The 14,696-nt window shown below is 37.7% G+C and overlaps 1 protein-coding gene across 50 annotated transcripts in view; it reads right to left on the bottom strand.

Annotated features, from left to right (window-relative positions):
* Nucleotides 1-14,696, bottom strand: part of ANK2 (ankyrin 2) — a 679,068-nt gene that overhangs the window by 77,734 nt on the left and 586,638 nt on the right. For all 50 annotated transcript variants that reach the window (XM_058721568.1, XM_058721573.1, XM_058721572.1 and 47 more), the window contains 3 exons: nucleotides 9,994-10,092; nucleotides 8,959-9,057; nucleotides 587-659 (listed from right to left, as the gene is read on the bottom strand). In XM_058721568.1, coding sequence (XP_058577551.1) covers nucleotides 587-659; nucleotides 8,959-9,057; nucleotides 9,994-10,092 — 271 coding nt within the window. The remainder of the gene's footprint in view (nucleotides 1-586; nucleotides 660-8,958; nucleotides 9,058-9,993; nucleotides 10,093-14,696) is intronic.

Here is a 14,696-nt window from a genome sequence, read left to right on the forward strand (position 1 = left end):
ACACTTTGAAATCCACCACCTTAGACATTTTTTATCAACTCTAAGACTATATAGGACATATGCGATGACTTAATCAAATTCTTATGTTGAATTAGTATGACTTACTAATTTTAACCTTATCTAAGCCTCCTTTCCTCTGGACTTAAAATATATTCTGTTCATAGGAACCAATCAGAAACAGAGATTGCTCAAGATACCATTGAGAAAGTATACTTTTAAGGGCTTTAAGAGTAACTTTGAAAGTGTATTTTAACATAATTAAAACATACATTAATAATAATTGTATTATCAGGCAGATTTTTTTTTCCACAGTTGGCCAATTTCCAGTGCCTTTCCACTTTTTCAGTCCTGTCATTTAGTAACACATTAAAGATAATACCCATTGAAAAAATAGACTAATTGCTATCCTCTCTGCCCCAAATGGCAAAAGTGTATGTTCTGAAACAAGGGTGAAAAAGTGATTTTAAATGTTAAGATGCTGTCACTCATACTCACTGCACCAGCTTAGTCCCTGAGAAAAAGGATGGCTTGCTTGTCTTTGTGTAAGAGAGTGACAGATGTCACAGAAACTGAATAAAATTCTTACCCTCTTCATCAGAAACATCAAGAACCTCAGTCATCGTCTCAGGAACATTTAGCTTGTGTTTTTCCGTAATAGTCTGCAAAGGAAAAAAAAAATCATTAATATGCAAGTTAAATTCCAACACAAGAGCAAAAGAATCACAGAGGAGGTCACATGGACAGCCTCAGCAAGCCATCCTTCCCTGGGCATTTCATCTTCCCACATGCATGTTTGGAAGCTTCTTTTCTTATTCTCTTTCATGAAAATTCCTTTGTTCTTTCTGAAGGTATACGATCATTGACTCCAGTGAAGTTGTACAAGAGGAAGTTCATTATTTTGAGTACCTTTTTGAAAATAAATTCTTTAGCAATGGCATTATTAGTCATATTGAGAAAGCAGATTAACGTTTTCAGGGCTTCCCTAAAACAAACTGAGTGATGTCTCCAGAAAAGCTTTAAAAAGAAGCAATGAACATATGTAATTTGTTAAAAACAAAGCCATCGGAAAAGAAGTTGCAAACAAGGTGAAAGACAAACTGGGCAGAAAATGTGACGCATGTCTTCTGGGACCAGAGGATCCATGGGTCTACGGTTCTGGTTTGTCGCTTGTATGCCTTCCACCAAAGCACTCCAGAGCTGTCAAGGCCACTGCCTGCCATTCCTGATAGGCAATGGAAGGTTAAGAGACCAGGTTCTGAAGACAGGCTACCTGGGTTCAAATTCTAACTTCATCATTTATTAGCTATGAGGCACAATTTCCCTGATATCTCTGTGCCTCAATTTTCTCATGTGTAAAACAGGGGTAATAATACTAGTTCGTAAAACTGTTATGAAGAGTAAGTGAAATAATGTAAATAAGAGTTCTAAGAACAGTACTTGGAACATGTTAGTACTCAAATACCTGCAGGCATAACATCATTATTATAACTGTAATTCAATACTAAATTCATCCTAAAACTGAAGAGGCTCTCAAGTTTTTAGTCATTCAAGGCACTCAAGAAACATTTAGAATGCCTACTGCATACCAGGCACTGTTTCAGACATCAAGGATATTACATAGTTTAAAAAAAAAGACAAAAATTCAATCTCACTACTTGAAATATCACCTAAAGACAGTCAAGTCTCAAGCTCATATCTCTAGTGTCTGCACTGAAAATGTATTAAGTGCATCGACTGGCATTTTAACAGGAACTCTAAGTCAAATTTTTAATTAAAGCCACTAAAATACAATAATAAACAGCTTGTCTCAGGATTTTAAACTTTGCTACATAAAGAACAGACTTGTTTTAATGGCTACAATGACCCTATCACCAGTTCTTTTCTTTCCCAAAGCAGTAGAGAACTTCAAATATGTTTACAGGGTAAGTCAACTAATTTGAAAATATATTCACATATACATGTATATCTGTGTGTCTAGAGGGACTGATGAAATCACAATGCGATACTACCTGCCCTTTCAGTGGTCCTGTATCTCCTCTGAGAAAAAGCAAGACAAAGTGGCTCACAAGAGCCAGGTATTGTAGAAAGGAGAGGCAGGGAGGCCTCATCTCTCACTCCATGTTACAGTCATGTTCACAGGTAACATTCTCTTATACCTCTAAGTTTTTCCATGTATTCTTTCCTCTACCAGAAACATTCTTCTCCCTCTTTTCTTGGGCTCATATTAGAAGTAACTTCCATGGAGAAACATTCCCCAATCCTCCCTGATGATTTTTTTTTTAACTGTGACTATCTGCTGTTATGTACTGTTACAACTACATCATACACAGCTGTATGTGCCTTTATCTGCTCCCACAGAAGAGCGTGGGTCATTAACGATATGATTGTTTCCACAGAACCTGAAACATAGTTAAGTGCTTCTCAAATATACACTGAATAAACCAATGATACAAAATTATGCAAAATATATTTTAAATCCACATAACCACTGAATAGACTTTCTTTTGGGTGACAAAACAGTTAAAGAATGGGAAGAAACTGAGAAGTAAGTCTCATGTCATCCCAATGAAGCCACAGTTGAAGATTAAACTACTAAATTCAGCTTTCCTGCATGTTGCAGATGGTGTTTAAAGAATTCCATAATGTCTTATTCACCAAAAACAAACTAAACTTTAGGAAAAACAAAAGCACCCATTCAAAATTCTGGATAATAACAGGTGGTCAATAAATATTTGTTAAATGAACAAACTTAAGAGGACTATCATCTACTTATTTCTATATTAGTTTATAAATTTAACATGAATAGACTAAAACCTATGTTTTATATCAAAGGTTTTCAACTGTAGCTGCTAATTAAAATCAGAGAAAATTTTAAAGCACTGTCACTTGGATCCCATTACAGAACAATTAAATAAGAACCCCTGAGGGCCCAGCTATGAGTATTTTTATTTTTATTATTTTTTAAGTTTATTTATTTTGAGGGAAATTGAGAGAGACAGAGAGAGCATACAATTGAGCAGGGTTGGGGAAGAGAGAGAGAGAGAGAGAGAGAGAGAGAGAGAGACAGACAGAGACAAGAGAGAGAGAGAGGATCCCAAGCAGGCTTTGTAATCATGGTACAGAGCCTGACAGAGGGGCTCTATCTCACAAACTGTGAGATCGTGAGTTTAACTCAAGAGTCAGAGCTCAACTGACTAAACCATCCAAGTGCCCCAACTATGAGTATGTTTAAAAAGCTGTTCAGATGGGTCTATTGTGAGCTCAAAATGGAACCCATTTGGAGAAGGGTATAAACTGCAAAAAGTGATTTGCATTTAAAATAGAGGAAAGAGACAGTGACATCCTATTAAACTATGATATTCTATTAATTTTTTAAAAGATTCTCAGTGTAAATGATTTAAAAATGTGAAGGGATATCTACTATACTAGACTACACCAGAAAGTTTATTTTGCAGAAATGTTCTAGAGTATTTGCCCTTCAGAGGTCATGTTCCACAAGAGGATGCTTCTGTATTTGAAAATAAGTGACAGAAATATTTTTTAAATGATGAAGTTAACTTGCCTGATATTCTTAGTTTGTATCTTCAGACACTGATAATAGGACTGTATTTTCTTTGAATTTATAAGAGTGGAAATAGCTTTGCTTTAGTTTGGTCATTGAATACTATCAAAGTTATTATCAGCAAATATAGGTGGCAATCAAAAATTAACACACAGTGATCACATTGGTCAAAGATATTTTTCCATAAATATAGTAAAAATGCCCTCCACATGCAATGTAGTCAATATAGTATGCATTTGTTCGTGATGTAGTGCTTGACCTTTAGAAGGCCATCAATAAATACATGTCAAATGCACAAATAAGCCCTCCTACTTATGAGTAATATTATAAGAAATGAATACATATTTCCCTTTAAAAAGAAGTGTCCTTTGAAAACTTGATTATCAAAACATAAATATATGGTTTCATACAAATGCATCTGAATAGTACATAGAAAACAAGGATATAATTAAATGATCACGGGCTTCTCCTCCTGCTATAGAATCTAAGATTCTGTAATCAAGATTAGAAACCACTCCAAAGTTAAAATGGTGCACAAGGCACAAATTTAATCCTATGTAATTAAATGAGATAATATGGCAATATAAACAGGATATGATAGATGGAAGGCTTAACAATGAGTTTTTAATAGGCACTATGATGTGGGAAAGATGTAAAAAATAAAACAGGCGTCCTTAACGTGCTGTTTTGTGAATAATAGATAATATCTGGTTTCTTTTAAGCAAAAGAAAGTGTGTTTCACTGACCTCTACTTAGCCCACATCCCTTGTCAACCATTTCCTTTGTATCACATACTCACCAAGACACCACAGCACGATGAGTGGTCTTGGCTAGTATGCCACCTTCTAATGCCCACACACAACGGCTCCCATCAGTGGAGCTACGGGCTAAATTTGGTTTTGTTCCCAAACCTATTTATACCAATTGTACATGTTAACAGAATGTCTGTAATAATTTAAATAGTATGTAAATAATATTTTTCTATAAAAACTAATGAAAATGGTTTGGAAATCTCAACATAGGTGAGTCACCAAAAATAAGTGCTACTCAGGTCTGGCTGAAACAAGTCTACAGAAGATTAGAAAGAAAAAAAAAAAGTATGTCAAAAGTTTAAAAAGGTTCTGCACTCAGCATAGTGTTGCTTTATGATAATATACTTTGCTTTAAGTATACATTGCTTTAAGATAATATACGTGATAATGTTTAAGCTTTAAGATAATATACGTTGCCTTAAGATAATATACTTGATAGTATTTAGATCAAGATATAGTTATCAAGATATAGATACTATCTATTAAGATACATCAAGACATACTATCAAGATGTAGATATAGGATATATACACAAATAAAACATAGTATGTCATAATGATTTTTTTTGCGCAAGAATGATCATTTAGCCTTCTTTTAGTCAATGGACCTGTATTCAAAAAAAGATCCTGACTCCACCTCAAAAGGTGTCAGGTAACTTCAAATGGATTTATTGCATTGCTGTTGTTATGATTCCTGTTTGAAATGACTTACAGCATTAGATAAGATTTAGGACACTGCATAGTTACATTTCCTTAATTTCTTGTCAAAAATTTCCCCAATGTTTAAATGCTAATGTAAATATAATGTCATTTTTATTTTAGTAGCTTATTCAGTAATTTATGATGTCATTGTAATTTTAGTAGCTGAATCAGTAATTTTTAGTCTACACAACAGTGATTATATGCAACTTAAAACACGATCATTTCTGAAATTATGTAAATAACACAAATAATCAATGACAGCTGATCAATAAGTAGAGGGATGAGTCATAGCTCAGTCTTCCAAACTGCTTTAGGTAATTGAGCTTGTCGGCTTCTGATGCCAGAAATGTGTCCCTCACACTTGGATGTCCATTCTGGCAAACACACAATGATTGTAATCCTGGGAGAATGCTAAACTGCCTCACATCCCCCACTGGGTCTTACAAAGTAAAGTTAGAAAAGCAAAGGTTAAGGAAACAAACCACAACTCCAGAATGTCTCAGAAATTTCTGAAGCAGTGGCTTCTCCCTTACAGACTGCCGCCTTACTCTTCTCTCTACACAATGACTTTATTCATACTTTGGGGGAAAGAACTCTGGAAGGAGGATTAGCATGGGAAACTTTCTTTCATGGAAGAGAACTCACATGGCTGCTCAAATGGCACATCGTATGAATCTATTTATGTGAAATTTGTACATTTGTTGTGTAGCTGTAATTCAACTGTTAAATGGTGGTAACATTAAATTTAATTTTATTAATTTTACATAATTATTAAATGGTCTCTGTTCTTTGCCTATTCACCAGTGAGTAGTTCCAAATTGTCCTTAGTGAATCTGCAGACTTTAGAAAATAATATTGAATATGATACCTCCAGGAAAATCAACAAAGAACACTATTGAAGTGGGTTGTTTTTAATAGAAAATAAGGTGAAAACACTTCTTTTAAAAGAAAATTTTAATGTTTGTTTATTTTTGAAGGAGTGAGAGACAGAGCGTGAGCGGGGGAAGGTCAGACAGAGAGGGAGACACAATATCCGAAAGCAGGCTCCAGGCTCCGAGCTGTCAGCAGAGAGCCCGACATGAGGCTCGAACTCACAAACCGCGAGATCATGACCTGAAGTCGGATGCTTCACTGACTGAGCCACCCAGGCACCCCTAGATTAAAATACTTCTTTCACAAAATTCATGTTAAGCTATTTTAGTAAAGTCAAGATCAGTTATATCAGAGTGATTAAGAACATGGTCTTCAGAATCTGACAACCTAAATTTGAATCCTAGATCTACCCTCAATGCCTGCCATATCTGTAATCGCTAAATATTAATTTTTAATATCATTAAAATTATGTTAACATGTGATAACATGCTTCACATAACAATATGTGAAAAAAGTATGAATGAAAATCTCTTCCTAAAGAGAGGAAGTGCAAAGTAAGAAGGCGCACATAATAAACAGGAATAAGTTCGTATTTTCAATCCTTAATCCCAAATTCCATTTCACGAAACAATAAAACTCACAATTCTAAGAGAAGAATTCAATACCAAGAGGCAGAAAGCAAAAATAGGGCAGCATCAAAACATGTTACCAATAAAATTAGCTATTTAGATAAAGGGGGTACTTGTTTAGTTACTGTAGGCAATGACTTCTCATCCCAACTAAAAACAAACATGCTATTATGTTTTACATTTGTTTGTTGGCTTTTTACCTAGGAACTTGATTTCTAAGTATAGTGGTTGTTATTGAGGAAATGCTCAGCTAGGCAGTGTAAAGAATCATAGTTACCAGAAAAGATAAAAAGCTCACAGCTCTAAGAGTAGTTTTCGTATTCCACTAGAGCTACATGTGGTAGAGATATGACCACATGTCTAATTTCCGAAAGGTATCTGAACTTGTTTAGTGATAGCACTTAGCAAGCTAATTGCTCCTGTTTTCAAATATAGAACTATACAGTTGAAATCATTCACTCTAAGTAATATTTATGAGCCTAGAATCCCTTTGAAACCAGACATGTAAGTCCCACAGTTCTGTTGATGTTAAGGAAGAATTTATACTCTTACAAAACATGCCTCATTCTCCACTCCCATTAAACTTTAAGCTGCTGGTTGCGGAGGGGAGGGGTTGGTGGTGGTAATGTTTTCACCACTAATGACTCTTCAGTACTGAGCACAGACCCCAGGGCATATTTTTTATCTAATAAATACTGAAAAAATGAGTAACTTAAAAAAATGAATGGAAAAGCAGATCAAATAGGAAAAAAAAAAAAAAAAAAAAAAAAAAGCAAGCTTGCCATCTAGTGGTCACTTGATAAAAATGTATGTACGTGATAACCAGAGCATGGAAAAGCTAATAAAGTTGACAGAAAACATGACTTCTAAGAATTGATGTGCTTGGCCACTAAATCTTGCCACTAAAGCTAGATTTTACTTATCTGTGATTTATACATTGTTTCAAAGTTTCCAAATAAAGACACATATTATAGGTTCCTAATATGAAGATTTTCCTCTTCTAGTAATCATCTAGTAAGAAAAAGCCATTAAGATTCAGCCACACATAACAATTGAGAAGTACAGTGATAGGCAGTGGCAAGACTTGTTTTTTCTCCTATATAATTTATTGAAGCTATGCCTTAAATCTTTAAACAAAACATTGTGATGCACTAGCTGAAGGTTTTAAGATTCTGCTTGAGAAAACAAGCAGTACTATTCTCTCCCATCTAAATTCAGGCTGTGTCTTGCAGTTCATTAATAAATCATACTCCACTCTATTTAAAATTTCACATCAAACCAACTGTATTCCATCTACCTCAATGTTGACAGGGGCTTGGTGTCAGTCTGAAGAATAAAATTCCTTTCTTTTTCCACATATCTATCAAAATAAACAAGTGTTCTAAAACTATATGCATCATTGCTCGCTTAAGACATTTACTAGAACCCCATCCAGACTTTTTTTGTGTTGATTTACGATCTTATTGTCTCTAAAGAACATCTAATGTTCTACTGTCTCTCTATTTTTCTATTTTAAAAAGAGAAATTAAAGAGCTGTTGTTCTTAGAGTTCATGCTTAAGAAAAAAAGGTTAAGAAGTTCAAAGAGAATAGCACTTCCACTTTCGGCTGTGAGTCTCCCTCTTCCGAGGCCTCCTTTAAGCTTTGCTCCAACTGAATAGTAAGAGAGCCTTACAACTCACTATTACCATAGCCTTCACTCTCCTAGAGCTTCTCTGGCAAAGGGCAGTGATTATCACCGCTTCTCCTAAAGAATCAGCAGTCATATTCAAAGCAATACAAAAAAATTAAGCATATATATATATACTCTGTCATGATACAGATATAGTTTACCTACTAAGTACAATCAATTTTCTTTTTCAGTAAAGGAATAATCAGAAATAAGAAAGTGAGGATGAACTGTTCTCACGGGAATGCATTTGATCCAGTTATGAGCCCAGCATCTGGAGGTTGAGGGTCTTTCCAGAGGCTGGAGTGACCTCATGGCTAAGATCAGAAGTTTGCTGTGGAGTGTCCTACAACTGTGCCCACAGTAGGTGTCACACCCAACTACAGTGAAAGGGCAGAGCAGCGAAACGACAAAGAAGTCAGTCCGGGGCAGTGGTGGGGGCGGGGTGGGGGGGGTGGGGGGAGAACTAAATATAATAAAATTATGTTTACATTTTATATTACATTTTATATGGGTTGATGTTAACTAGAGGAAGCTAAAACCCCTGTATCCATTGTGTAAATGTATTTATTACATCTGCATACTTCTATGTTCTGCAATATAGTCACCAAAAGAAGTTCAAAAACCAAAAGCTCAACGCGTTTTATACGTGAAAAGTGTGTGGCTTGAAAACCAACACAATGGAGCCAAAGCCCATCAGTTCCTTTTACTCACCGTGGTGGTGGTGGTGACCTCCTCCGTTACAACCTTCAGGGTGTCGACCACGGAGATGTAGCCCAGACGCTTAGCAATCGCCAAGGCAGTGTTGCCATTCTGGAGACAGTGAAAGAGAGAAAGAGTGAGAACTGAGAGGGAGGACTGCGCCCTGAGCCAATGAGCTCACCGGCTGCTCCGCATGAGCCAGCATTTCCTTCCAAAACAAGGCACAGCTTAGGAAAATCACTAGTTTTTACCATTACAGCTGAATCTCTTTGTAACTTCTTTAGACTATAGCCCAGGTCACCATGGTAACACAACAAGCTGCATCTGCCTGCTCTTCTAATAAGAAGCACTTGACGCTTTAACCCTAAGGTTGTCAAACATCCCAACAGATAATGCACTGTGTTTAGGAAAGTACCTCTTGATCGGAGAAGGATGCCTCCAAAAATTATTAGCAAGTATCAAATATTCTTACTCCTCATCAGAGGTCAGGCCATCTGCTGCAGGTAAGATGTTACCACAGGGAACTCAGTAACATATTTAGCTACAGCTGTGCACACAGCTCACGGTGCAGCAAAATAGCGCGAGCCAGCAACTCAGGCTCCAGCCCAGGCCACTGGGGAGCCCGGTTTGTTTAATTGCACCGCTTAGTTTACATTTCAATGGCTCCACATCCCGAAGAGCTTTGTCTAAGCCAGCAGCCTAGCAAACTGTGCTCCCTTAAGAAGGCCGGGCGGGAGGGGCGGACTCGCGCTCACATCTGAGCGCCAGCTGTAAGCAGAGCACGTTCCAGCAGCCTAGACGCAGGGCCCCACTCCCCCGAGAGAGAGAGACGGCCCGAGTCGGGCCCACGGCTCTCCCTCCCCGGGAAGCACTATCGGAGAAGTCACGCTGATTTCTGGAAAGGCTTTCCAGAAATCCCGGGCTTTCCAGAGTGCGGGGGTTTATCGAAGGGGGATGTGTCTGAACTCAGCTCAGACAAGGGGCCGCCAGGGCGGCAGAGGAGGAGGAAGCAGCAGCGTGGTGAGGGGCAGCCGGCGCCTGCCTTACCGCGGTCGTGGCGTTGGGCTTGGCCCCGTGCTGCAGCAGGACGTTGATGATGTGCGTGTGGCCCTGCTGGGCGGCCTGGTGCAAAGGCGTGTAGCCGTTCTGTGGGTGACGGTGGCGACGACGGCCCGACCATAGATTTGCAGCGGGAGAAGGAAAACTAGGTTAGCCTTCATTTTGAGTCTCTTAGTCTTATTTACAGCAAATCCATCAAGGATGCCTTTTATTTGGAGCGCAGTATCACCACCACCCCATTTCTCACCAGCAAATACTCCCTCTCACCTTATGGTCTGCTAAACGAAGAGAAAAGACTAGCTGATGAAATAGACTAACGAACTCCAAATTATAGCTATTATTATATGTTAAGTAATTAGCATTAAAAATGGGTATGCTGAGAGATTTCTAATGACAGAAGGGCATTATCACAATGATTTCTTCCCCGGGGAAAAAGAAAGAGTAAAATCTCAAAATCTTTTTAACGGAAAGATGCACAGGATATTTTCACAAGCCACTGCTTGTTTGTTAGGACTTTTCTAATAATCTTTGGGCCAGCGTTAGGGGTTCTAAACCAACGAAAGTAAATCGAAATCTTCCATTCCTTTCAGAGAGCAGCTTTGGTCCAAGAAGAGCACACTTAGAGAATGGAACATTTCGTTGAAAGCTGAGTGGCCCACTTTCAACAAAAAATGACTTTAAGAATTAGGTTCTTTTTAACATCCTAGTCTGAACTTCCTCATAGCTGAAAGCTCTGTAATCCGTGATTTGTGAGGAGCTGCTGGTGAGGTTAGTGGGAAGTCAGTCTTGCTCAGGACTCCAGCGGGTGGCAGGTAGGACACAGGTTGGTTGCATATTCATGTTAATTAAACAAAGGGCGCCAGAATCCTTGGAGGCACAACAAAGCATTACTATCTATTATTCATTGAACATTCACTTTGTGCCGGATACCAGACCTTATATTTGTCTTTTAATCTTTGTTATCATCCTAAAAATGAAGGTGCTTGGTACATAGTTGGTGCCCCATAAATAATGAGTGACTGAGTGAGCAGATGATTGAATAAATGAATATTTTTCTTCCTGTGTCAGAGGTGATTAAATGGAAAACAACAGTTAAATCATTTCTTTGTGATCATTCTAGGTTCAGAACCTGTATAGATCACAATGGCCAATGGCTATCAGACTACTTTTTTATTATCTCCCTGCCCTCATCCTGATAAAATTTCATCTATATATTTGAGACCCCATTGTCTGGGTTCTGAGTAGTCGATTCATACCATGAACTTGTAGGAATATATATCCCTTTATCTAGTGTCACTGCTGCCTCGTGACCAATACTACTCCTATCTACATGAAGTGTCTGTATGCACAAGGTGCCACGTGATTCCTTCTATGCTTTTGCTGTGGCCCTTTTGTCCATGGGGATGTCCCCACATGTGTGTGAGTCTATCAGTCTGAGAGCCTTTCAGTCTAGAACATCATCAGCCCTGCCATGTTTGCTATTCATCCCGGCAATGGAATCACCCCAGGCAACCTGGAAATATAAACCGATTACAGGGACTCTGAGAAACCTGCTATTGCAGGGACTCTGCTCTCAAATAAAGCAATTCATGGACATCTGAGAAGCATAAAGTAGTGATATATTTTTTCCCGAAAATTCTTCCTTTCCATTGTGTTCACAAATGTTCCACCAACCAAATTTAGTTCACCTCTTCAGTATCAACCAAGTTCAACAAGCATTTACTAACCACATGTTATGTGCTAAATAAGAGACACTGTGCTTCCATAAATTAATAATGTCAGAGTAACATTCTTGCCCCCAAGAGCTCACATTTTTCAAGTTGTCAATGGACATCATAGCCAGGAAAATGTCTCCCGGGCCTGACTTAATTTAACCTTTACCTGAAGCTTCTGGTGCATGAGTATATTTGCTAGGGAAGTCTGGGGGAACTCAAAAACTTTTACATGAACATTTGGTTGCAGCTTACCCATGGTCTTAGGCCCATTCTGCTAGGAGCTCTTGACCCAGTTCTACCAACTTTTAGCATATCCCTAAACCCCTCTAACCCTTCATTTTCTCATTTGCAAAATGGGAATGGCCAAGATTTCAAGTCTGGTGAAGGATCAGATGTGTTGTCTGTGTAACTTTGATTTATCTAAAGTTATATATGCTAAGAAACATTATTTTGGTATTTTTTTTCTTTCTCATTGAAGAATTCTATGATCTTTGCATAATATTTCACAAAGAAAATTTTCTTTTACATGCTGAAGTTCTAAACCCTTTTCGCAAATTGATCATATAATTAACCAAATCTGGGTTACCTCAAGCTGATGTTATAGCGTTTCATTTTAATTTTAAGCAACTAATAGTCCCATAAAACAAGTTCACTTTTCTAAGTTCTTATACCAAATCATGAATGTTTGAGGGGAAAGGCAGTACATATGTTTACATTTTCACAGCAACAAAACAAATTTTTAGTAACCATAGTTACATGAGATGTGAGGCAGAAAACATAAATCCTTTTCCAAAAATGCCATTTGATGTGAAAAAAATTCTGAAGTGTTTATTAAAAGAACATAATCTTTTGATTTATGTATCTGTCCACTCCTCTGAAGACATATTAAAAGAAATATTTTCTTCCAGAAGCAAGTCAAATCTACACAGTTCAATTTTTAAAAACTTGAAAATTTTAAATGAGATTTTTCTCTCAACCAAATGTCTATGTGATTGTATATCAAACCCCAAGTGGGTAAATGACGTTATCTAGACAATATGTCTGGCTTGTAAATCTTATTTCAACATTGACACACTTAACAAAAGTCTACAGTAACTGTTTTCAAGCTCCACCAAGGTCTCATTGCAGAGCTACCATTATTCCTGTCAGAAGACCTGGATTCCAATAAGAATGTCTGTCCTGGGGGCGCCTGGGTGGCTCAGTCGGTTGAGTGTCCGACTTCAGCTCATCTTTAGTTTGAGCATCGGGCTTGCTGCTGTCTGTGCAGAGTCAACTTTGGAGCCTCTGTCCCGTCTCTCCCTGCTCCTCCTGCACTCATGCTCTCTCTCTCTCAAAAATGAATAAACATTAAAAAAAATGTCTTTCCTGTACGCTTAAGTGTGATCTGACTCAGCAGAAATGGGGTTGGGTGCTAATACCCAAGCATTCATCTTCAACCTTTTACATGATCTCTAAGTACAATTTCATGAAAAGTCCAGAACTGCTCAGAATCTAGGCAGCAGCTGTTCCTCCCAGAGTCACATGAGAAGTTTTGAATCTTAAATATCAATAGTAGTAGTTATGATTTTAAAAACAACTATTTTTCATTTGTAAATATGCTTATGTACAGACATGATTGTGCTTCTGCTTCTAAGAGGATATAAAAAGACTAACTTCCAAAACTTACGTTTCTAATTATTAGCATCTTTGAACGATGACTTTGAAAACTCTTGAATGCGCTCACACTAATTTAGTCGAGCCCACTCACATAGCTGCGATAAAGAATTTCTGATATATAAACTTAAATGAACAAACATGTAATTACATATTTCTTTGGACCAAAGAACCTGGAGCTGCAAGTTACATTATGCATCGTAGCAGTAGCTATATTATTCACTTCTCTTTCCCTTGAAACAATTTGAGTGCCTGGAAGTATGGTGTCATGCTCCAACCTTGTTTTGCTGAGTAGGACCTTTCAGTTGCCACTAGAAGAAACATCTGGGCTCAGGTCAGCTCTGCATTATCCCTGAGAACTTGCAACCCAGGCCTTACACACCATTGCCTTACTAAGCATTACCACGTGATAGTCCAAATGTGACAGAGTTGGTGGGATTGGTGGGGATGTAAACTGATGCAACCACTATGGAAAACAGTATGGAGGTTCCTCAAAAAATTAAAAATAGGACTACCATATGGTTCAGAAATTCCACTTCTGGGTATTTATAAGAAAACTAAAACATCAACTCAAAAAGATATCTGCACCCCCGTGTTCATTGCAACATTATTTATAATAGCTAAGATATGCAGCAAACTAAGTGCCCATCAATGGATGAATGAACAAATAAATACAATTGCACATACACACACACACACACACACACAATGTAAATCATTCAGCCATAAAAATGAATGAAATCTTGTCATGTGCGACAACATGGATGGACCTGGAGGGCAACATTCTAAGTGAAATAAGTTAGAGAAAGAAAACACCATATGACTTCACTTCTGTGCGGAATCTAAACAAAACAAAATCCAAACTCATAGATACAGAGAACAAATTAATGATTGCTAGAGGCAGGGGGTGGGGAGTTGGGAGAAACAAGCGAAAGGTATCACAGGGTAATAAACATTTTTTAAGTGAAATACAATGGATTTAAAGTTTACATGATATTGAGTGTCCTGTGTTCAGCTATATCCTCTGTATTTAGAGGGCGAGATCCTTCCCTCAAGGGTGAAGAAGAGGTGGTTAGAACATACCCAACCTTTTATCATGCGTCACCAATAAAAACACAGAGATTTAGAGGTATGTACTGCTAATAAAAATGTTGTACACACACATTTAAATGGGAAGCACTATTGCTATTCACAGGGCATGGTATAGGAAAATACTGTTGTGAGAAAGTGAAGCACTGATAAGCTAGTTTAGTTGTAGGGAAGTTATGAAGTGGTCGTCTGGCAACTTAGTTCAGGTCACAATATAGAGACTCGAAAACAAGG

This window comes from Neofelis nebulosa, chromosome 3 (assembly GCF_028018385.1).
Source record: "Neofelis nebulosa isolate mNeoNeb1 chromosome 3, mNeoNeb1.pri, whole genome shotgun sequence".
Classification (NCBI taxonomy): Eukaryota; Metazoa; Chordata; class Mammalia; order Carnivora; family Felidae; genus Neofelis; species Neofelis nebulosa.